The 25247-nt window shown below is 37.2% G+C and overlaps 1 protein-coding gene across 2 annotated transcripts in view; it reads right to left on the bottom strand.

Annotated features, from left to right (window-relative positions):
- iqsec3a (IQ motif and Sec7 domain ArfGEF 3a) overlaps positions 1-24181 on the bottom strand; it is a 160957-nt gene extending 136776 nt beyond the window's left edge. For both annotated transcript variants that reach the window (XM_084406416.1, XM_084406417.1), the window contains exon 1: positions 23554-24181. In XM_084406416.1, the coding sequence (XP_084262542.1) occupies positions 23554-24074 (521 nt within the window). In that variant the 5' untranslated portion in view covers positions 24075-24181. The remainder of the gene's footprint in view (positions 1-23553) is intronic.
- Positions 24182-25247: the final 1066 nt, after the last annotated feature.

Below are 25247 nucleotides of genomic sequence, written 5' to 3'. Positions count from 1 at the left end.
TGGTGTCTGAGATCATTCTAGAAAAGTTTCTTTAAAAAAAAGTAAGAAAGAAAGAAAGAAAAAAGGGCTGGTGGCTTGGCTTGGCCGTTATCATGCCTAAATCTGTGCCCTGGTGCTTATGCTGAAGATTTGTGTTCGATTATGGCTTGCGTCATGTCCTTCTCCCATTTCACAGTCATATCTCAAAAATTTACTTTTAACCCCTCAATGCATGAATGTTTCACCAATCATTATTACATATGTGGGTCTTTAGTTACCCGGATCTATACACTGTAAAAAATTTGTAACACTCCCAAATCAAAAATTTCAATTGACCGATAACATCTAAATTTTTCAATTGGCCCAAGTGAAAATCTGTACATTTAATTTTAGAATTTACAGAATTTCACTTGGGCCAATTGAAAATTTTTGATGTTATCGGTCAATTGAAATTTTTGATTTGGGAGTGTTACAAATTTTTTACAGTGTATCTAACACGGCTGGATCACTACCCACTTCAACTGTGTAAAACTCTCTTGATTTTTAATAGCAATTACAAGAGAGTAATATAAAGCATATTATGTCATTACATTTTGGAACTTGGATGGGTTAAATTTGAGTAGATGCTTTTTACCATCATCGCCAGAGCTCATTTCCCCAGTACATCCAACATCTGGCTCTCATTTGACATCTCAGCAATATTCTCAAAACTGTCATTTAACATCTTCAAAATCAATATTTTGATTGCTCACACCATCATTGTGTGTCATTGTGTGCCCACTCAGACTGCTTCCTGCTTTAATCTCAAGATATGAGTGTGCCATCATAAACAACATGTCCACCTCATCCACACCAAAGCCTCTGCCTCCTTTTTTCCCCTTTAGTGCAGCTGGTCCTCTAGTCCGTCAGAGCAGATAAAAGAGGATTTGGCACAAAGAGGGTACGTAGTATTACTCAGGATGTCATATGGCTAAGTTAATAAAAGTTATGCTGTTATTTTAGCTCACGGACTTTAGACATGTAGGGGGCAGAAATCCCATTTGCTAAGACAGATCATCTCTCTTCCTCCTTCAACCTCTATTTCAACCCTTTAACTCTTCTCTGCAATTACTTGAAGAGTGATTCAGAGTGATTCATTCGTGTCCCTGTTGGAGAAGTACTACTGGATTTAATGTCAACTCAAGGAGATAGCAGCAGGAGGTCTTCAGGGAAAGGAACCATCTACCTACTAGACTAGACGCCAGAAACTATTCTGATATTAAGTGCCGTTTTAGCTAACACTTTATTTTACAGCCATTGTTACACATTGTAGTTACTATAGTAATTACTATAAATTATGCTTAATTACATGCAACTAACCCTAAACCAAACCAAACCCTAATCATAACCCTATAGTAATTACATGTAGTGTAGTTAATATTTACTCAGCACTTAAAAACTTACTTAATATTACTCAGTACTTAAATGTATAATTACAGTGTAATAAAGACACTTTAAAATAAAGTGTAACCCTTTATATATTAAGGTGTCTGTTTTACAGTGTAATTACATAAGTACTGAGTAATCAACTACATGTACATACAATATTATAGGATTAGGGTTAGGATTAGGTTTTGGTTTAGGGTTAACCACATGTAATTATGCATAATTTATAGTTATTACTATAGTAACTACATGTTACGTGTAACAAGCACACTGTAAAATTAAGTGTTACCTTATTATCCCAAAGGGAGATATATTTGGAACAACTATATTGAAATGTATCTCAAAGCAGAGCATTTTTGTAAGTTGCTTTGCTTTTACCCTTCTATCCAGTTCATCCAGCTCCATGGGGTTTAAGTCTGAAGACTCTACTGTCCATTCTATGATTTGAGGCCTTCATGTCTTCTGATGTAGTTCTGACATAGCCTGGAGGTATGTTTTGGGTCATTATCTTGCTGCAGGATGAACTCCGGACCAACTATGTCAGAAATGGCACTGCAAAATGCTATGCTAGTGATTTTGTTTCATGCTGCCACTCACTCTGTGCAAGTTGCTGACTCTGGATCCAACAAAAGCCAGAGACCATCCCGCTTTCTCCACCATTTTTGACAGTTGGTGTCACAAAATGAATAATCTTTGTATTTGTTGGTGTACAAAAAGCCAATCAGAGTTGTTGGAACATAATCTTTCTATACGGAATTAGTCACATGACATTTGCAACTCAGGTGATTGACTCAAATCACATACTTGCTATGCCAACTGAGCAACTATTGATAAGAATGGGAAAGTAAATAAACATGACATCTTGCACCAGCCACCTGGGTTTATAACAACCACATTTCAAAATCCAACATTTAAATGATGAGTTTTTAGCTTGGGAAATAACCTTCCTCTACAGAGGACCCTTCCCTACAGTCCCTTTCATGTTGGTACATTATAAGGTTATGGGTACAAAGAAAAAGCATAATGATACATAATTCAGCATGATTATTACAATAAATATAGCACAGTGGCTACCAAGTGGCGTGGGGGATGAAAGTGTGTCTGCTAATTAATTACTATTGTTAATGATCCAACTAATTGTGTTTTTATTAACAAGTGTGACTTGACACTGGATTGTTAATAGGTTATGGACTATAGGACTCAAAAGGCAGCAGATTACTAGAGCCAGACTTACTGCTGTTGACACGGATAATGACTTTTTGAATAGAGGTGACATAAAGCATGGATTTGGTCAATAGGCTCAGTGAATTAAAAGCTGTGTAAATGGAACTTAAGCAAGTATTAAAAATCAATGACCTCGAAAAACACACCTGGCTGTTATTTAACAATCCAAAGTAAATGTTAAAATTTAAAAGGATACCCAAGGTATGCTTGAAAGAAATAAACATTAACGTTCGACAGGATGATTCTGTTTAAAACGTAAAGACATGCTTGAATTGATCAAGAGCGCTGTAATCTGATTCAGAATAAAATTATATATATTTCAAAGGACTCTTTACTCATTCGCTGCCCAAGGGCTATGAAAAGATGAAAGTCATGTTTCTGACAGCAGAGGAAGAAATGCATCATTTTAAAATGCATAAACACAACATTAGATCCAAGTTTGTACAGTTGAGGTTTTATCAATTTAAAGTTTGAATTGTGTTTGTTTGAGCGAAATGCAATATGGTTTCATGTTTCAAAAACACTGAATGCCCCTCAAGTGCCCCAGGCAATCTTATTTTTCCCCCATTTGTATTTATAGTACATAAATAGTGTTCATTTGGGTATATCAATTGGTTTATTAGTTTGATAGCAGGGTACCCATTAAATTATTGTTTTGGTGATATTGTGTCCATTAAATTGATGGTCTGAGGGACTAACTACAAAAAACTGTCTAAAAATTACAACAAAAAAAAGTATTACATTATAGTATTTAATGTTAGAAATTCAATACAAAACATAAATGTGATTTTTTTTTAATTAATTTTGAGGCTATACATTGACTTTAGTATACTTATGTGTATACTTGGAAAATATACTTGGACTTAAGTTTATAAAATGAACTTGTAATATGATGAAGTATAATACTTTTTTTTGTTTCCCAAGAAAACAACAGTAACACCCAAACAACCAAATAGCAACAAGCTACAACCACTGAGATCACCTTAGCAACCACATTATAATGCATTGGCAACACCCACCCAGTTTTGCACTAGCATTTACCACTCGTTTTCTTTACAAAATATAAAAGTGCATTAATATACAACTTATTATGAGTCGTTTGGTGATGTCAGGCACTAAAAGCATCCAAATTACTTCTATAAAATATTCTCCTATATCTCTTTTAAGAAAGGCTTTCACTCTAAAAGCTCATTTTCGACATACACATCTCTGTGATGAGGTCATCGCCCTGTGAGCTCATCACATTACAGCAGACATAATGACCATAAAGGCAAACATTAGTATTCCAGGTTGAACCAAGATAGTACACATAGAGCACAATATCTGATCTCGAAAACATTCTGCCCCACCTTCAAAAGGTTAAACATCTATTTCCTCCCAGAATAAATGTATAAAGCTCCAATTCTTCAAAACCTTAATCTTCCTACAGCTCCATATGTCATGTCTTCATGTATTCATTCTTTGCTGACGAATCATTCTTTTGATTTCTTGGGTTCTTTTCAATGAACCAGGTGAACTAGGGTATAAAGTGGACTCAAAATGATCCCAAAAACATTCACTAATATTTAAATTATTTATCCAATGCTATATTGAGATCTATTTGTCAATGTAAATGATTATTAAAACATCTTAACAGCAAAATGACATTGTGACATTGTAATAGCATAATTGTAATCTCGTAAAAACATAATTGTGTTACTAATTTTATGTTGGTAGGCTAATTAAAACACAATTTTCAAAAAGAACCAATTTGCAGCAATGATTTAGGTTTCCAACACTAGTAAACAGCCTGTTGTTGCATTTTGTTTTTTACAATAGACGCCCATTTTACATGTGGCCAAGACAAAGAGGTCCATAATACCTAGACAACGCTATCCATTAGCCATCCTTGTAGAGACCTACAAAAATTGGTACAACATAATAAAACATCATTATAGGTTAGTCTGTCCTATTTATATTTTGGGCAAGTATGGAAAATCATACAGTCATCTTGTGAAGGCCTCTTGTTTCAAATCAGTCTCCACTGTTGTGGAAAAATACTATTTTTTGGCATCACTTTGATTGACTATAATAAGAATCCAATTATTAAGCTATGCCATAAGTTGCTTCAGATCACCAAAGAAGTGAGACCTATCAAGATGACATTTACATTGTGTCCTAACCAGACACAGGGTGACAAGTAATTTGTCTCGCCACAATGATCAGGGACACATTGACATCCAATAAGAATATATTTGATATTTAATACAGAGGATTCTGAACCAATGAGATTTTGAAGACAGAAACTCTTATGAAATCTTGTATCACTTCTGACACAATGTAAGCTTTGGTTCTAGGGATGTACTCAAAGCCAAATACCTTATAGGCTTGGATAATAACTTCAGAACAAATTCTGCCGAATAATAGGATAAAGCAATATGCTTAATGAACTTATCCAAAAATTACACCACAACTCAAAGAGAAATCTCTGAAGCCAAGATTACTAAAGTGTGAACTTTATAAATGAAAATGGTTGTCAGAAATCGGAACTTGTCAAGAGTAACCTTAAACAAAGATATTACAGTGTCTATGCCAGTGAGATACACAATAATATGCTTTAGGATCTCACTCACTTCTCAAGTTCTTTCTCAAACAGAGCAAACACAGTAACCTGCAAAGACAGTCATGCTGTTGTCATTATATTTCCAATTTAAGGAAAACTGTTTTTTTATACATATAAAATGTAAAAATTGAGAATTAATGAATTATACAAAACATATTTGTTATATGGAGCCTATAAATAGAATAGAGTTATAATTATCAGTTAGTTTTAGTGAGCATCTGGATAATCCAAATACAGATACAGATAAAGATAATTTTGTCACTGTAACAAGAATAGTCCATTTTTATTCCATGGTGACTTTAATGGGAACGTTAGTAAAATGTTCTTATAGCATATATTTGTTAGCTGGGATACTGCTTGTGACCCACTGGATTTCACATGAAAAACAGCCCAGCCAAACAAACAGAAAAATAGACGTCAGACTCTAGCATGAAACCATTCTTGAAGTACCATCTGCCGCAGCTCACATTCTCAGTTGAATTTGTCCTGTTGAACAGAATATGATGCATAAATCATGTTACTCTGTCCATAAGGTGGATTAATCGTTAAAAATAGGCAAGAATAGCATCTGGATAGTCCTGTGGGGATCAGCTTTTAAAAATAGACTTAGCCCCATCTCTCAAATTCACAAACGTACAAACACATACACTCATTCAGTATTAAAGCACTAAGCCTCCTTGAAAGGTTTGCATCAGCAGGAAGGCTAAACCAGTCTCGCAAGGTTCTGCATTCTCCCCACAACACAAGCAAAACAGGGCATGGGGTGAGAAAGGAACGGAAAGAGTTGGGACGTTAATACTTTAAGAATTCAGGAGATGTTTTAAGCAGCAAACTCAAAGTTTGTGCCTTTACAACACTGTGCAGTGACGTAGGTTTTCTAAGCACAGTTTGGAAACCATCTTCTTAAGGCGAACACATAAACTCTTCGAAATTTTTGACTTTTTAATTGCATATCTTAAGTATAATAGTAAGACCAATTTTGAAACTAAACAAAGAAAGTATTAAAACAACATTAAAACATTCATTCTGAAAAAAGAAATTAATAAAGCCACATTGTGATATATAAAGTCACATATTGTAACGAGTTGGCATAGTAAGCAACACGTTTGAACGAGGAATACTAAAGCCTTTAATTATAAACGCAGGAGATTGTTAGGAGAACACAGGAACACATAGACAAAAACTGACAGTGTACTGAACTGAACAGGGAGTATATATGCAGGAGATAAAAAGGAACTAAATAACATACGGCTGATGATAATAGGGCTGTCGCGATAACCGCAATATTGATGTACCGCGCTACTGACAAGCCAACCGCAGAGGAATGCAAGTAACCGCAGCAACCCCGATATTCGCGTGTTTTCTTTTTTCAAAAGGCTATACCCTTCTTGTTTTGAACTTCGTGCAAGTGTACTGAATGTTAAATAAGTTAATAATGATAACAAGAAGTTTTTATCATGGTGATTTGTACAGAGGCTTCGCTGATTTGCACTTAAGCCTAAACAGACGTCGATTGAGCGCGTGCGATTACCTGCGCCTGTCTTTGAGGTCAAGTCATATATAGTCGTGAAAAGGTTGCCGTGTCCAAGGAAAGCGAAATATTTGTCTTGACATACTTTCAACGTTTAAGGGTATTTACCATGAACGGCGTCAGTGTCAGCGCTGGTCAGCATCCACAGCGCGAGGAAGCCGCGGCAAACAAAAATCAGCGAGTCATGCATTGAATCAATGCCATTGGTCTCTATTAAGTGAAGCTTCACCGTTACCCATGCGACGCATTGCTGGTCAGCTGAGCCTTGAAAAGTGGAGCTCAAAGTTAAAAATAAATAACACCTTGTTTCATTACATCTATCTTTTAATGGGGTCATATAATGCCATTTTTGTACAAGCTAATATGATTCTTTAGGGTCTAAATTAAAAGTTTGTAATATACTTTAATTAAAAATTCTCATTAGTATTGTAAGAAAACACTCATTTTACCTGGTCAAAAACAGCTCTGTTTTCAGCACGCCGTTTAAGTGCATGTGTCTTTAAATGATAATGAGCTTTGCTCACCCCGCCCCTCTGTTCTGTGCGTACACCGTTTGTAACACAATAACCATAACGCGTTGTTCATTATAAACGTGGGATTATGAATTATATTGAGAACGTCGTATATAGAAAACATGCCGTAATGTACCCTGAGTGTAAACAGCCGCATTCATAGTGAAGCGTGCAGCAAGCGATTTGCAAAGATTAATATAAATATTAATATAAAGGTTAATAAAACGTTACACTCACTTCAGTTCTTCTGGAGGTGCAGCAGGAACACGAATAGTTGGTACCGATCCTTTTTTCAGGAGCAGCTTCTTAGCAAAACCAGCTTTATACTGACCCTCGTTTGTAAAGCAGTCTGGTGTGTGAAATGATTCGCGCAAACATGAAAGCATTGACGTTGATCGTGGGGAATATTCCCTTCGAAAACAAACTCAGCCACTGCGTCTTCAGCGGTTCGGATTTAGGAACATCAAAATGACTGCTGTGTTCCTTATTACACCCAAGAACTGAACACCACAATCGCTTAGACGCCATTCTGCTCATAGACAGTGCTCCTGCGTATCAACAATGACTGCGCCGGTCCGCGCGGACTATGATTGACAGCTCGCTCACGAGCGAGGGCGGGTCTGTGTTGAAAAGCTGCTGTCAATCAACAATCGTGGGAGGGGCGTCAATTTTGCGACGGCTTGATTTGAGACGGGGGAAAACATATAAGAAGATTTTAAAAAAAACACTGGATGGATTTTTATCATTTTATGATGGTTGTGTACAGGCACTGCCAACACACATTTCAGTACAATCAACTTGTAAAAGTGCATGTACCATTATATGACCCCTTTAATGAATCAGCGTTTTTGAACGTGTTCGTTGAATGAACGGTTTAATGACTCACTCAAAGACAGTCCGTTGCTGTAACAATGTAACTGCGTGCTGAGTGACAGCCTTTCAATGCGCAGAGATGCTGTTTAGTTTCGCCTACATTGGTTACTGAAAATGTACTTGTTTTTGTGCATGCTGACCACATCGTAACACTTATTTATATAGCAACAAATAAATATAAACCAACGCTTTATCAAAATAAATAAATAAATGCAGATAATACCGCATACCGCGCTATTGAGCCACTCAAAATTACCGGAAGGGAAAATCCTTCACCGCGACAGCCCTAGATGATAATAATAAGTAATAATAAGAATAAGAAAAAGGAACTAACAGGGACATGATCAAAAACCAAGGAAACCAAAACTAAACAGAGCAGGGAAACAGGAACTAAGGGAAACAGAACAGCATATCAAAATAAGAGTCCATAGAACTAAACATAACCGTAACATATTTGACACTGTAATAAAGTGCAATATAATGGTGCGATTCTGAGTAGCAAATGCAAAAAAATAAAGACACAGTCATGAGATATAAAGCCACAATCTTGAGTAAAAAAGATGCAAATGTGACAAAAATTATGCAAATGTGTCATATATAATCCATAATTATGAGAAAAGTCTCAAATGTGAAAAGATAAGGTTGTGATCGTGAGATATAAAGCTACAATTATGAGGAAAAAGCCATAATTGTAATAAATAAAGTGGCAAATGTGAAATATAAAGCCACAATTATGAGAATTAAAGTGTACAAAATAAAATAACTGATTCACAAAAATTAATCAGTCTTTTCCTTATTAATCATCCTCTTTTTGTATTTATCTTATTCAAATTAGAATAAGAAATTAAACAAGTAATGTTTTACCAGAGACCTAACACTTTCATACTTGAGATCTACTGCTACTCTGGTGGTCAAAAGCGATTCACATATGAATCAGTTTGAAAACAACCTACTGGCATCTTTAAAATGCAAAAACAACACAGAATCCCTAAAACTAAGCTGATCGGGTGATGGGAATGTTGCGCTAGGACCCACAAAGATGTTGATCCATGCACATGTCCTACTTGGCGAAATAACACTAAGCCCTAAGCGCTACATTCACAAAAGACCAGAACACCCACATGCAATATCGACACAAGACAAATTATGATGTTATGGTTGTGGATGCGTGGGTTTCCTATTGATGCCACTGGTTCACCCTTCTGTCAAGCATGCGGGATGCACACAGCTCATTACGTTTGTCTGTCGCTTCTATTTTTTCCTGCTAACAGCTGTGAGACTACAGAATTCAGGCTGATTATGAGCATTCAGCCTTTTCTGGTGCAAAACAACAACAACAACAACTTTCAGCCAAGAGAGGTTGGAGTTGGAACATTGTGGTAACAAGATAAACGCTAATGAAAATTGTTATGTTGACAAAGGTTTTTTTTTTTAATTAACCCGTACTATGTAAATAATTCCACCAACAGTGTTTAAGAAAAATGTAGAAAGAATTGATTCAGACAATGTAATCATAAAATAATGGATATTGATCACATGGTCCCAAGGTTATTTTCAACGTTTCATTTGAAGAAATGAATTAATTTGATAAGTTAAATGTAAATGACTTTTAAACTTTTAAATGTAAAAATGTAAATGAATTCATAACTTTTTCACCATCATGATCTCAGTGCAACAAATTTGGAGAAGGTTTGATGAACGCTGTAGGACAGGTCTGAAAAAGCATGTCGGATGAACTGCTTTCTGCTTGAAAATGGTTTCCAACACTAGAATTATGTAAGAATTTAAAGGGAGTATCAAATAGGAATATAAAATGTACCGGAAAGTAAAACAAAAGGAAAATTGAGAAATATTTTGCTTCAACGCCACACAGTTCAAAAGTAATAAGCTAAATCATATGTGACCTTTGAACTATAGGTAGCACTAGGGCTTGAAATAAAGAGCCCAAAATTACACTCCCCTATGAGTGTGTCAAACTATATAACTAACAGATTCACTAGGCACCTTCATATTACTATTCATTTTTCATTCTCAGAACTGTGCTAATTTCTTCAAATGCCTGCATATAGCAAACTATTTGTGCTTTTACAGCAAGGACAGGTTCACACATGCACCATTGCAGTTTAAGTCCTGAGTCATCGCCACATGAAGTGATGATGTAACAAAAAAAGAGTTCCGTAGGTCAGTGCGCTGAGAGCGATTAGCACTGCACAACTGCACTGCAGCACTGACCACATGTGCATGCAGTCCACAGCTGCAGATGCTCTCAGAAATCAACAGAGATGTTTTGCTTTAATGAAGAAACTCATTTCCATTCTCATAAGATAAGAGAGGAGTTAATGTTAAGAAATCAAATTTTGCTTAAACACAACAAAACCATTCACAAGTCAGTCTGGTTAACTTGCGCCATGTTCAGACTACACGATATCAGCCTGATTTTGGCAGCCAGTCGAGATGTAAGAATCGTTCATTTCATCTCATATAATGTGTCGTAGTGGATGACAACCAATGTCACGACAGAAAAACTAGCATGTTTATTTTTTTCCCTCTGTGACTCGAAACAATAGGAGCGTACACAGCTTTCAAACATGGCAAAACGAGAAAAAATTATGGTATTGGTGCTGCTAGGTGGAAATATCCAATGGAGGAAAGGTTTGTGGAGCTATGACAACAATACTCCTTCCTTTATGATGTTTATGCGAGTGAATAGCACAACGGAGTGAAAAAAGATAAATGCTGGGGAATGATAACAGAGGCTATAAGTACTGGAATTAGCATTAAGCTAACATGCTACTTCAGTAGTTTGTTTACGTTCTTGTTTCTGGAAGTCAGTCGCTAGTTCCACCTTTTCTATGACATCACACACATCGAGAAAGATGGCAATTCATGAGTTCACACTTACAAATAATCAGATAGTAAAAGAGGTATACAGGAGGGAAACTGTTGAGGAACATAGGTGAGTCTGAAAACTGTTGAGGAACATAGGTGAGTCGTATATAAATATAGGCCTCCACTCGTGCTGATTGGATAGATCATTTGAATGTGTTCCTCCCAATCTTGTTGTTAAAACATCATGTGAAGATTGTCAACTTTAACTGTCTGACATGTTTCTTGTCCATGCATGACAAAAATTTAGGAGTCAAAATCGCATAATCTGTGACTGTCGTAACAGACAAAGATAGTGTAGTCTGAACCCAGCATTATGCAGTAAATACCTATTTTTTTATTTATATATTTTTTTACTTTGACCTTTCAGATGATAATAAAGCAAATGGCATACCAAATCAGTCATTTGGACAAAACAACTATAATTTTTTACTAATTAGCCATTCCACAAGTGAAAAGCTGCTGCCAACTTCCTGGTGCCCATGCTGGGAAATGATTGCGCTGTCAACATGCCGGCATAGCAGTGATTATGGAGAGCTCTCAGATCTCCATAAAACATTGGCTAAATGCAAATATATTTCATCTTCTTTCACTGGAGCATTATTTGAAAAGGAATATTAATATCTATGAAACATAATCATCTGCATGTCGTTAAAGAATTAGCTAAAAATTCGTCTTTGGATCCAACATACTAGATCTTCTAACATACTATATCAAGAATTATCAATGTGTAGGGGAGCCACAGATAAATTTTAGGTGGGAGAGACAGTATGTGTTTGTCAGTGATGGTATTACTGTCAGTATTCTAAGTAGGGCTGGGACAATACACCTATCTCCCGATCCGATACTATCACGATACCTGGATGCCAATACGATATGTATTGGCGAAACAATGTATCAATAAATACGTTATTTAAAAGGGATAGTTCACTTTGAAATTAATTTTTGATATGTTTTAGCTTACCTCAAGGGCATCCTAGATGTAGGTGTCTTTGTTTCCGCAGTAGTTTCAATTTTGATATTTTTAGGTCAAACCGTTCTTGTGTGTCAGTCATATAATGCAGGTCTATGGTCACTGTCTCAAAACACAAGCACAGAGTCCAAATTAAAACAATTCCCAATCGTCCAAATGAAACAATTCCCCATCATAAGTACACATTGATGGCCTAAGACACGAAACGAGCGGTTTGTGTGAGAAACCGAACAGTATTTATATCGTTGTTATCTCTTGAAAACAGCACACGTCCAAATGATCTGACGGCGCGGGCGGGTATAGATATATACATAGATGTCGCCTTGGCTACTGCAGTTCACTGGAACGAAACCGTAGCCAAGCGACATCTAGTGTATCATCTAGCGACATCTAGTGTATATACCCGCTGGCGGGTATGGATGTATATACTAGATGTCGCCTTCGCTACTGCAGTTCATTGGAACGAAACCGTAGCCAAGGCGACATCTATGTATATATCTATACCCGCCCGCGCCGTCAGATCATTTGGACGTGTGCTGTTTTCAAGAGATAACAACGATAAAATACTGTTCGTTTTCTCACACAAACCGCTCGTTTCGTGTCTTAGGCCATCAATGTGTACTTACGATGGGGAATTGTTTAATTTGGACGATGGGGAATTGTTTTAATTTGGACTCTGTGCTTGTGTTTTGAGCCAGTGACCATCGACCTGCATTATATGACTGACAGACAAGAACGGTTTGACCTAAAAATATCAAAATTGAAACTACTGCGGAAACAAAGACACCTACATCTTGGATGCCCTTGAGGTAAGCTAAAACATATCAAAAATTAATTTCAAAGTGAACTATCCCTTTAAGCGCCAAGTTTCTATCAAAAGCTGATTTACATGTACTCTATTTTGATCGCTATTGTAGACATCAGTGTTTATATTTGAACTTTAAACTTTTATCCCAGTACTTCTATGATCATTTGAACTATTGTATCACAGAAATAATGATTCTATGAGGTTTAAAAGACTGTTTGTGAAGCTGTTTCATGACTACTCTCTCTGGGTCAGCGGCAGCGCCAACACAGATCATTTGAATGTTGCGATATGATTTTGTCATAAGGTTTAACAGACAGACGAAAAGGAAGAAGATCGCGTGGGTGTTTGAATCGAGATCACAGTCTTTTAAAGATGAATCGTGCAGCTCTATTGTCTTATCTCTCTCTCAGCATATGAGTAGCGCAAGGGGGCTTTTCAGTGCATTCAGTCTCACGTCTCTTCCACGCGTCCACTTGGGATATTACGTCACTCAACACAGATAACGACACATTTCATCCTCTGTTGGAGCAAAAGTGGACAACTTCTGTCAACCTCGTCTATAAGCAAGGACAAAAATAAAGCAATTTGTCAAAATGATCCCCATTCACACGGATCGGCAAAAACAACTAAAAACAGTGTATTCTGCTGCCAGGCCATTAGATGGCGATGAAACACTATAGACTGAACACGTAATGCGCATGTGCATGACGTCATCGCCTACAGAGATTAGCGTTTTTGTTGTGTACACAGAGACCATTTTCAAAAACTTGCACTTTGAAACACGTTTTTAAAAGTTTGCGTTTTCAGGCACCCAAAACGCAGTTGTCGTGTCGTGTCGTGTCGTGTCGCATAAAAATTGTTACGTTTTTAGTTGAAAACGGTGTCGTGTAAACAGCCCCTTATTGTCAGTGGTGTTGGTAGCAATGGCATAACTGTCAATCTGTCAGTGGCAATGCTTTCAGTACCATTACTCTCATCTGTCAGGGTCATTGCTTTCAGTGGCATTACTTTGATATTGTTAATGGCATTACTGTCAATTGCGTTTCTATAAATTGCATTGTTCTCAGTGACATGGCTGTCAGTAACATTGGTGTCAGTGGTTTCGCTGTCAGTAGCGTTACTGTCAGAGATTTTGCTGTTTCTTATTTAGCTTTAATGTTAGTAAGACCACTGACAACAGAGAATAACAGCCAATAGTAAATTCTATATAAATTACTAATATTGCATGGTAGGTTTAATGTGGGATTATTTGAATCCCAAATGGAAATAGCACACAATGTCACGTGATCCTTCTTATTTGTGAGTAAAAAAGTGTGATCACAACGTACAAATATTTGGCCGCACTGCCTTTTAGAATTCGGCTGCTGTGCGACCTTTCCCAATCGCACCTTTCCCAATCGCCATCTCTCTCTCTCTCTCTGTCCACTGGGTGCAGCAGGGAGTGCTGCGAATGTTTGAAAGTCACCTTTGCACAGTCACCTTTTCACACCCTTCCCCCCACATTCCCGTCTCTGCGCACGTACGGCCCTGACTAATGATGTGCAAGTCTTTTTCTGATGCTGCTGATGCTGACTGCACAGACACAGAAAAAAAAAGGAAAAAGAAAAATGAAGCAATCTAAAAGCACTCAATAGAAAATGTGATATTCATGATTTGGGTTTCTGCCATGCAAAAAGCCAGAGCCAGTCACCCTGTCATAACCACACAGACGTGCCTAGCATCCACACTGAGAAAATTCTAGCACCAGCGCTATAGGGTTTTTGAATCGAGAATTGATTCTTATTCAGAACGAGCTCCATTTTGAGGTAAAAATACTGAAACCGGATGATTTTCATCACGTTTGGTTCTTGAGCGTCTGCATTTTTTCCGCCGGTGTGAACACAACACTGTACTAAAACACTATGTCTTTTCTACACCACTACTGAATCTACGTTCATCACCACGGCAAAATAAATCATGTTTTGGCTTAGTGAACTTGCAGGATGAATTGCACATGATGAGAGAGAAAGACTGGGTGTCACGAAACAATGAAAAAGATTGCATCTTCCTATTGCTATGTGTCGCAAACAAACCAGTCAATATGAATCACAAATTAGCTCACTCACTGAATCAGTCTGAGTAGTTACTGAATTACCATGTGACTCAGTGAACCTCAAGTCCATATGTGACTCAAACATGGTACATCATACATGGTATAATATAGTTAGGATTAATAATCTGGTGCTGAGAACTTAAAGAATCGTTACTGGAAATGTTAAATTGAATCTGAATCGCTCAACTACATATTTCTTTTCATTTCCATTTCCTTACACACTGCTATCCTGTAGCTCCTCAGCTACAGACAAATATGGAGAGAAACGAGGAGTCACATATAGGAGCCAAGGAGCAGACAGGGAGTTTGTGTATGCCAGGCAGAATATGTGAGTGTTTGTGTTCATGTTTGCAGTAGATGTCAATGTGTGTGCTCATAAGTGTATGTCAGATCACTTTGGGTGAACACCTGTGTGTTCTAATTGAAGTGCTGCCTCAGGTGCGGCCCACAACATCGCCAACTCTCACCTCAGAGCCAGAGGGACGCCCGAAAGCAACCTGTCCCTCAAGAGCCCGCTCCACACACCCACACACACACATTAAAATGGTAATTACAATGGGAAGCAGGGACAGAAATGGAGAGTAAAGTCACAAATTAGGTTGAACTTTACAAATTTACAAAAGTTTATCTACAAAATGAGATAACCCAAATCTATTTCCACATAGACTGTCTAGAACTGTGGCAAGGTGATATTTTACCACAAAAAGGATTATATTATTATTTTCGTAAAAAGAAAGTTTTGTAAAAACAAAGAAAATATATGGTAACACTTTAGTTTATGGTCCAGTTCTCACCATTAACTAGGTGCTTATTACTAGGATATTGGCTGTTTATTAGTAGGGCTGGGAAAAAAAAATCGATTTGATTTAAAAATCGAGTTGGTAGGTCAAATCGATTCATATTTTCAAAAAAATCGAATTTTTTTTTTTTTTTTTTTTTTTTTTTTTTTAGTAGGCCTATAGCGTACAATACATACATTTTGCATTCGCCAAATCTTCCTTCAGGGTTTCCGTAGCACGCTCCCTGCGGCGCAGCCCTCGATGCTTCACGACATCACGACAAAAAGACTAACTTAGCATGTTTAATTTTTTAACGGTCCTCCACGACGATGGCGCGCGAGTGAGTGAGTGAGGGAGAGTGAGTGAGAGTGTGTGTTCGCGAGTGTGTGTGACTGTGTGTGTGTGTGCGCGAGAGTGAGTGTGTGTGTGTGTGTGTGTGTGTGTGTGTGTGTGTGTGTGTGCGAGCGAGTGAATGAGTGTGTGAGACGGCTCGCGATGACTGGTCGGAAAACAACGTGTAGTCTGACATGTTTCTTGTCCACGACAAGATTTTTAGGAGTCAAAATCGTGTAATCTGACACAGTGACTATCATAACAGACAAAAAAAAAATCGAATCGAATCGTAAATCGAGTTTTTTATTTAGGGGAAAAAATCGCCCAGCTCTACTTATAAAGCACATATTCGGAATTACCATATTCTACATCCCTTAATCTTACTCAATACCTAAACATAACAACTACCTTACTGACTATTAATAAGCAATTAGGAGTTTACTGAGGCAAAATTTGTAGTTAATAGTTACTCATTTTATTACACGGCTCCTTGGAATCCTTGATTCTGATTGCTCAAACGCTAGATTATTAGGTTTATTATTCCCCATTAACAACCGTTGTCAATTGCAACGCTGAATAGCATTCCGTCTATCCAGTTATATTAATCAATTTAATTGAAAATGAAATCCTTGAAAGCCTTGTAATAAGTGGTATGACTGAACTTTATCCCTTAAATGTCTAGTTTGAACTTGTTCAGTGTCCTGTCTAAAAGCCACTTGCAACTGGTTTGCATGCTGTAGAAGCTCTTTTTTTCATTGTTAGCTCATGTTAATACTGTTAACTAATGTTAACAAATGAAACCTTATTGTAAAGTGTTACCAATATTTGTTTAAAAACATAGACTGTTCATATGAATGATGAAGGTTTGATCCCAACCCATGCCATGTTCTTATTCAATTATTTCTTCCCAATAATTTTGCATTCCATTCTTTGCTATACTGTATGTGCCAGTAAAAAATGGGGTAAAAATGAAATGAGTCCCATAAAATCAAATTACCACACCAATGATTGAATTAAGTCAAATTAGTACAAACTTCTATCTCCTGGCTCTCATGCCCTTATATCTTTTCATCACATCAATTACATTTCAAATAGAAACCTTTCCTCCCTCCCTGCAGGGACATGCAGTACAACCAAATTAGACGAACAACTTGTCCTTCTTTGAGACAAACTCAAAAGCGGTGTTGTGACCCTGTGTCCCAGGCAGAAAGCGAAGGCAAGAACATGTCTGGAGTTGATTCAAATGCAGCTTTCAGAGCTTGTATCCTCTGATGCCACTCGTAAAGAGACAAGAGCAAACTTTGAGGACATCTTTAAATATTCAGTGAGGAAATGACTGTGCTTTTTTTTGCTTTTTTTTTTTTTTTTTACCTGCATAAACTTTTAAGGGAAGAGTGTAATTTCATCACCACTAGTGACACCAAACAAAATGGCGAAAATAATGACTATAAGTATGAGATTATAAGTATAATGATGAATGATGGAGAAAAAAAACAAGTCTGAATATTGGCTGTCAGCCTCTGTCAGTCTCTGTTTTTCCATACAAAGAAAGTGTCTATCATTCTGAAACAGAAGTGCACTTAACTGTATTTAATGTGCACTTCTAGAGTACTTCAAATCTTAAAAGTACATTTTTAAGTGTACTTTCATGGCTAAGTTTCTTAATTTTTGAAAAGTGCACTTTATAATAATGTCATATTAAAAGTTTCACCTAAAGTACATTTAAATCATTGTTTTAATGATATTTTGTCACACTTTAAAGAACACTTATTTTGATACATTATTTGACACGTGTAAAATTCTACATTATAATCTTAGCTGTAGTGTGATATTAATTTTAATGTTAATATATATATATATATATATATATATATATATATATATATATATATATTAACCATTAAATTAATATCACACTACAGCTAAGATTATAATGTAGAATTTTACACGTGTCAAATATATATATATAATGTACTAAATTGCAACTATATGTGTGATTACAAAAATATTTCAATACATGACACAAGTTTCAACAGAAATTACATTAAAGTGTATTTCAGTTTACTGTAAATGCTTGTCAGTATTCAGCAGTACAATATAAGTAATTATGAAATAACATATGAAGATGTACGTAGGTCCTACTGATCAAAAAACACTTTAGTTCAGCTAATTGCATTTAATATCAATTTAAAACTATAGATTTACATACATATTCATTTAATATGTATTCATTTAAATCCAATTACGGTAATATTTAAGTAAGTGTCTGAAATCATTACATTCAGTTCACGTTTAAGTATATTCTTTTAAAGTATATTATTTCCCTAAAAGGTACTCTATAAAAATGCTGAAATGTGATCTTTTTTTACAAGGTTAACATCTTTTCTATTACGCGGAAGGAAGAAAAGTCATGTGGGCTTGGAACAACAATCTCACATCACCAGTTTAATAACAGGTAATTACAGTGTCTTCTCTCGTTGCATAGCAAAAGATAGATGCATAAAAGATACATTTGTGATGCTTATTTAGGACAACAGAAGTTTCAATAAAACGCGTTATAGCCACAGAAGTTGTCGGTTTAGAACGGTTACTGATTTTAGATTCAGTTTCATGGTATTCAATGGCAAACAAATCTTAGTAGCGCATTCTTAGCATTCTAATCATTCTGTGTTTCTGGATATTTCAGCGAGCACAGATGCCAAATACAACAGATGGCGTTCAAACCTCAGCGTGTGTGTGCTTCGAGGTCTGTGACATCAACTGAGAAATATATTAAGCCGCTGAGCTGAAAATATTGGCCTACAGATATGTAGACCTCGAATTGTTTTTTCAACAATTAGCATATGCATTATTCAAATTAAGTATTCATCTAATCCAAGTCCTCTATAAACGCCTCTATTACCGTACCGCACAACCGTATAAAAAGGTAATATGGCCAAGAGATGTAAAAGACCATAAGGATATTAGTTTTTTTGGATATGCATTCAGAAATATCACATCTTTCTGAAGTATGCCATCTGTCATTTACTGTGTAGTGCATGAAAATCACATCTGCCCAGCAGTTACGCCAGACTCTCACTGAGATCTTAAACTGTTTTGGCCTTCAATAGGTCTAACTTGTCATGGAAGAGCAGATGATGCCAAAGATGATGGTAGAAATTGAGAACTAGTTTGGCCATCTCATTAAAAATTATTTCATGTCGACGTTGGATGCCAAAATGCAAGTAAATCTTGACAAGCATCAGGTTTCTTGAAGACTTTGAAGATTTTGTCATCAATATGTTTCAATGATGTATAAGAGAGTTAGGATAATGTGAGGGTACACATCTTAATCTTTATTCAAAGGGAGGGGGAAAGTGTTTCGATAAAAACTTTCCTTTTAAATGTCATAAATGATTAATTCATAAGTGTCATTATGTTTTTGAGGAGTTGCACAAAATTACCTGAACTAACTATGTCTTGCGTGTCATAAAAAGGTCAAATTATCTGACTTTAAGAGACTTGTTGACCTTGACAGTTTTGTAAATATAATAATTAACTTAAGGATTAATTTCAAACATGCCATTATTTAAAAAAAAAATATATATATATATACTTTATTATGACATCATAATATCAACAATTCCATTTCCATTAGTGAAACTGTAAAATGAAGATGTATATATAAACAGGTTGTGCAAAATTCAATTCCCTGGAAACCAACATTCTGGTGACTTATTTATTTAATCCTTCCATTTTAACCTTCGAGTGTGATTTATGACTGCCATTAATCTTAGCCTGCACATTAATTCCACAGCACGCAGGTTCATCTGACCTGTGCCCTTTCAGATCCCAGATGTGGTGACTCACTGTGTCATCTGGTATATGCAAATTTATTCCATATCCTTCTTAAGTGGATGGTTTTAAAGAGATAAAGCCTCAAATCAGAGATAGAGCCTAACTCAAATAAACTCAAATGTGTCAGTCAGAGCGCAAATAATAATGCAATGCAAGTACATGTTCCATTCCCAGTGCTGCTGAAGGAGCAAAATTGAAGCAACTATACCATTTAAGCTTGCTTTTACAAGTCTTTGAACTCTTTTGTTGCGACTGTATTCGTCTGTGTTCGTTGATAATCTGTTCCTGTAAACATAATTTGTGTGGAAAGAAGTTTTGGGAATTCTGTCATGACAGCTCTCTGGGCCCTATTTTAACGATCTGAAACCCAAGTATCAAGCGCAAGTAACTTTGTGGGCGGGTCTAGGGCGCTGTTGCTATTATACCGGCGGGATAAATGACTCTTGCGCCCGACGCAAATCTAAAATGGGTTGGTCTGAAGTAGCTTCATTATTCATAGGTGTGGTTTGGGCGTAACGTGAAATAAACCAATCAGAGCGACATCTCACATTCCCAGAGCAGGCGTGCTTGTTCCATGGCGGATTGCTATTATAACGGTGGATTTGCCAGGCGCACGCCAGGAGCGGTTCACAGCCGAGGAGACCGACGTTCTCGTCAGGGGCGTAAAAGACAGAGAAGTGACATTGTATGGGGATGGGAGAAACCCACCCAAATTAGCTTCGGTTAAACAGGCGTATGAAAATTTGGGTAAATGTGCCTATTTTTTTCACATCTTCATGGACACAACAATGATTTCCCTCGTGTGTTAATATTTTTCCTTGTAATAATGTATGGTTTTCTAAAAATGAGAACTGCTGCATCTGTGTGTAGATGAGATAAGCAAAGTGCATGCGCGTTGTGCACACGCTACACTGATTAAGGCCAAGCATGCGCCCTTAAAATAGCATATGAATAACATGCATGGTCAGTGGCGGAATTGTTTTCTAAACCTGCAAAATAGCAAAAGGGAACGTTTGCGCCGGAACACGCCTCCTCTTTGCGCTGAACCGCCCCCGGGAGCGCAAGTTCATTTCCTAATTTACCGACGTGCGTCTGTGGAGGGAAAAGTCCGCTGTGCGCGGGTGCAAAATAGGAATGATACATGCGTCGGTGTACAAAGTCAATTGCGCTGGGTGCAAGATAGGGCCCTCTGAGTGTTTGGCATGGTGACGGGTGTGACAATGTTGATATGTTTGGTCTTGGTGGAATAGCTCTGCTACGCTGCTGTTATTGCTGCTGCTGCAGAACAAATACAGGACTTGCTATTGCCAATACATACATGACACACTGCTTTGAACAAGTAAGACATACTGCTGCTGTACAATATAGCGTACATGAGTTACCCGTAGCAGATCTATACAGGTGGAGCTGGGGAAGGTGGAGGGTTTCTGAAAGTGCGCTAAACTGCTAAGGCAAATGCTAATCACGTATTTAAAGGTTGAGCAGCGAGCTCATTGGCCACTGATACAGCAGAAACCAATCAGCTGTGCCCTATAGAGAATGATGTGATTCAGATCGATACCTATCAGACTGCACCTTCTAGAGTTTCATGACAGAAATAAAATTTCAATGAGCCTATTTTGAATGGAAAAAAGTGGAGCTTATCTATATATATAAAAGCTACAAAAAGCTCTTGTTGCGTACTACGAAGCCCCGCACTTGACATGCGGACAAAAATATATCATGGCAATGAATTAAGAATTTGTTCCCAATATTTGAACTAATTTGAAACTGAGCTTTTTGCTTGTTTTGATTTAACTAAAACATGGGAACGAATTAGTACAACGTGGCCACGATGTAGTAAATCAAGGGAACACATTTTTTCGTGCACACGATTACTTAGAACGAGGGAACGAGTTAGTAAAACGTGCTGACATGTTAGTAAGCCATGGGAACGAATTGTTCATTCGTGACCACGATATACTTTTTTTTTTTTCGTATGTCATGTGCTGGGCTCTGTTGAACGTCATTATTTTTAAAATCGTTTTTAGGTTTTAGTATTATGGTTTCAAGGCAACAAAGTTGGATATAACATTCAACAAGTGCCTCACAGTAAGGCATTTTTGAAGAAGAAGAAGAAGAAGAAAAGGAGCAACAAGTTCAAATTAATTATCGTGGCAATAAACATTATGCCACAACAAGTGCTGTCAGCTTATACTGAACTCGGAATATCCCTTTAATATCTTCTCAACTGATTTGGTTTAATAACTTTCTACAGTATTTACATTCGTCCTAGATTTTATCTTAATCAGGTTGCGCGTTAATACCTAAAGACAATTATTTTACTGTCTCACTTTCAGATTGTAAGTGTCATCAGTCCAGTCACACCACAACACCACAGCAGGATAAAGCCGGATATTATTTGTTCAGCAGATTTCATAGAAAGAGCCCTAAAATAAGCCTTTGATATTAAAGAGGATTTGCTGAGGCAATCAGCATGAGTTGGTTTTCTGTGAGCTGGGTTGACGACAGCCAGTCAGTGTGTTAAAAGATCCAGAAAATCTATATAGAGTACACTCACGTCCAGTTGTTTGTCAGTGTATCATTAATATTCATCATTCTGCAGAAGCTTGTGTATAAAGCAGTCAAATAAATTAAAAGATTTCTAAGTCTTTGTTCTAGGGTACATTTAAAGTGTCCGTCTGTGTAATTGCACATAAGCACTGAATAATAATAAGCACAATGTGCTTAATATGGGATTATTTTGTAGTAATGAAATATTGTTAGTGTTATGTCATCTATATAAATCCTGTAGGAATTTAGGAGTAATCTTTAAAACCCTTCTACATCCCCACCCAAAGAAATTGCCCTCCTACTGGAAATCACAGGTATGTTTTGGATGGAAGTTTTACAATTAAGATGAAATAATTTAAGATTAAAATGTAATTTGATGTTCTACAGGAACATTTAATGCTGTTGGAGATCATAATTGTCATATTAGTTCTAAAAATTCTTGCGTCATGCGGAAACTTGTTCCGTTGAAACTTGTTCCTGCCTGACAGCTATAGACCTGACAGGCAGGTCTATAGCTGATGCTTATGCTTCCTATGGTAATATCTAAATATATTGATTATTGAATCAGTATGAATGAATCAACCTGAGGTTACATTAACAAAAAGACAGATCAGGTAAAAATAGCTCCTTTAACAACTGCATGTCTGACATTATTTTATTTCTTTTTTCAATTCAAGTCTGCATATAATGCTTCATAAAGGTATATATGATGATGTCATTCTTAATACTTTACTGCATGTAACACTTTAATGGTTTGTAATTAGTTTTTTTATTAAAACACCATTTTAATTCTTAATGTTTACGGTTTTTATTTTCTAATACTTGAAGCCTTTTGAGCTGCATTTGATGTTTGAAACGTGCTGTACAAATTAAATTACATTATTATTTATTATAATTATCATTTTCTAGCGTGTATCCATGAATCTGCGGGTATAATAGTTACAGGGCTAATATTAATTAAACTAAATATTTATAGTCTATAGGCTACATCCCTTAAAAAGGGATGTCGTTTCATTCCCTTTTTTATTTATTTTTTGGCGTAGACACTGTAATGTACCGATTTGTGAAAGCATACATATGCCGCATGATCACAGAGTAATAGAGTGTGTGATGAACTGTGCGTTTCTCGGTGTGATTTTTACTCACTCCGGTTTCCTGGCGAGTCCAACGGACCGGCAAAGTGTCGAAGGTGTCTGCGGAACCAGAGATTTGCAGGACGGGCTTCTCTTCTCCTCCTCCGCGGACTCGGGGCTGGACTGGGTCGCTTTGAGAGTCGGTGGGGATGTAGGTACCAGCTGCAGATGCTGCGGGTGATGGATGGGAGCTACCGGAGGATGCTGCGGTTGTTTGGACGGATGCTGCTGTTGCGGTTGCGGTTGTTGCGGCTGGGCTTGACCGTGAGTCGCCGAATGCTGGTGCGGGTGAGCGGCCGGCTGAGGGCTGCTGGACCGCGGGGGTGGGTGGTGGTGGTGGTGCGGATGATGGTGGTGGTATTGATGCGGATCTCTCAGCTGGCGATTCTCGCCGATCAGATCCTCAACCTTCCTCTCCAGATCGTCGATCCGCTGCCGCTGGGTTTGAATGAGACTCTGCTGGTTTTGTACGATGGTGGTCAGTTCTTTGAGGTAAAGCACGGCTTTCATTGGGTTATCCAGCAAGCTCTCCATTACTGTAATCTCAGAGCTTCAAGCCTGCTAGATCAGGATGGAGCTGGAGTCTTCTGGATGAAGAGAAAGTGCTGTGGAGAGAAGCTCTAAGGATGCGAGTGATGATGGTGCTGAAGCAGGAGAGATTGGGGGAGGAGCTGCGGAGGATGATGAGGCAACGCTGTGGCCAATCACAGACATGCGTGTTTGCATGCAGTACACATTGTCCAATAGTGACATCAATTTAAAGGCGCACTAAGAAAGTTTTTCCACATTAAAAGTTTTATACCTGGGCAGTGCATTTTCATGTCCCCATTACCTTAATATACCCTTGTGAAAAAGAAGTAACGTATTTTTTAAAGACTACTTGGAAATAATATAAAATAATATACTTAAAGGGATAGTTCACCCAAAAAGTGAAAGTTCACCCCCATCAACAGTGATTTAGGCCTATGTTAGTCAACACATCGAAATAAGTGTAATCTTTTTTAATGTACTTGTACTGTAATTACTGTGGCAGATTTTTCCCCTACGCACCTGATTTAGGTTGAACCATGTGTCCCTGACACCTGAAAATATTATACTCAGTTGAGTTCACCTCTGAACCCGTGGGTTGACGCCTAAGAGTAGTTATTCTTACCGCATAAAATAAAATGGCTAAGAATTAAAGTTACCTGACCGCAATCTAACCCCGCCTAAGAGCCTCACAAAGAGTCGAACAACATCTCGCCCCCTTTCAACACTATCACTCGGGAATAAGGTCTTTAGTGTCTCAATAACCTGTAACTTGTTCCACTAACTAGCTTGCTGTGAAGCATTAACTAGACAGACTCCCAGACTATAGACTGTTATATTTTTGATATTGTTTAGCCAGCATCTCAGAATTTTCCACTGGTTTCCACACAATCTTCAGAGTACATTTTGTTCAAGTGGTAGAAGTTTAGGCCAAAAGGAGAAATAATGTTAGAGGTTAAAAAATGCTGGGTTGTTTTAACCCAATGTTGGGTCAAATATGGACTAACCCAACGTTGGGTTAAAAATGAACCCAAAAATTAATCATTTTTGATTTTGTCCAAAATGCAATTTGTCCATTTTTAAACTGCATTTTTTTAACCCAACGTTGGGTTAGTCCATATTTGACCCAACATTGGGTTAAAACAACCCAGCATTATATCTTGATGTTCAGTTTACTAT

Source organism: Rutilus rutilus (assembly GCF_951802725.1).
Source record: "Rutilus rutilus genome assembly, chromosome: 4".
NCBI classification, from domain to species: domain Eukaryota; kingdom Metazoa; phylum Chordata; class Actinopteri; order Cypriniformes; family Leuciscidae; genus Rutilus; species Rutilus rutilus.
The sequence above is the reverse complement of the archived record's forward strand: the minus strand, read 5'-3'. Positions and strand labels throughout refer to the sequence as shown.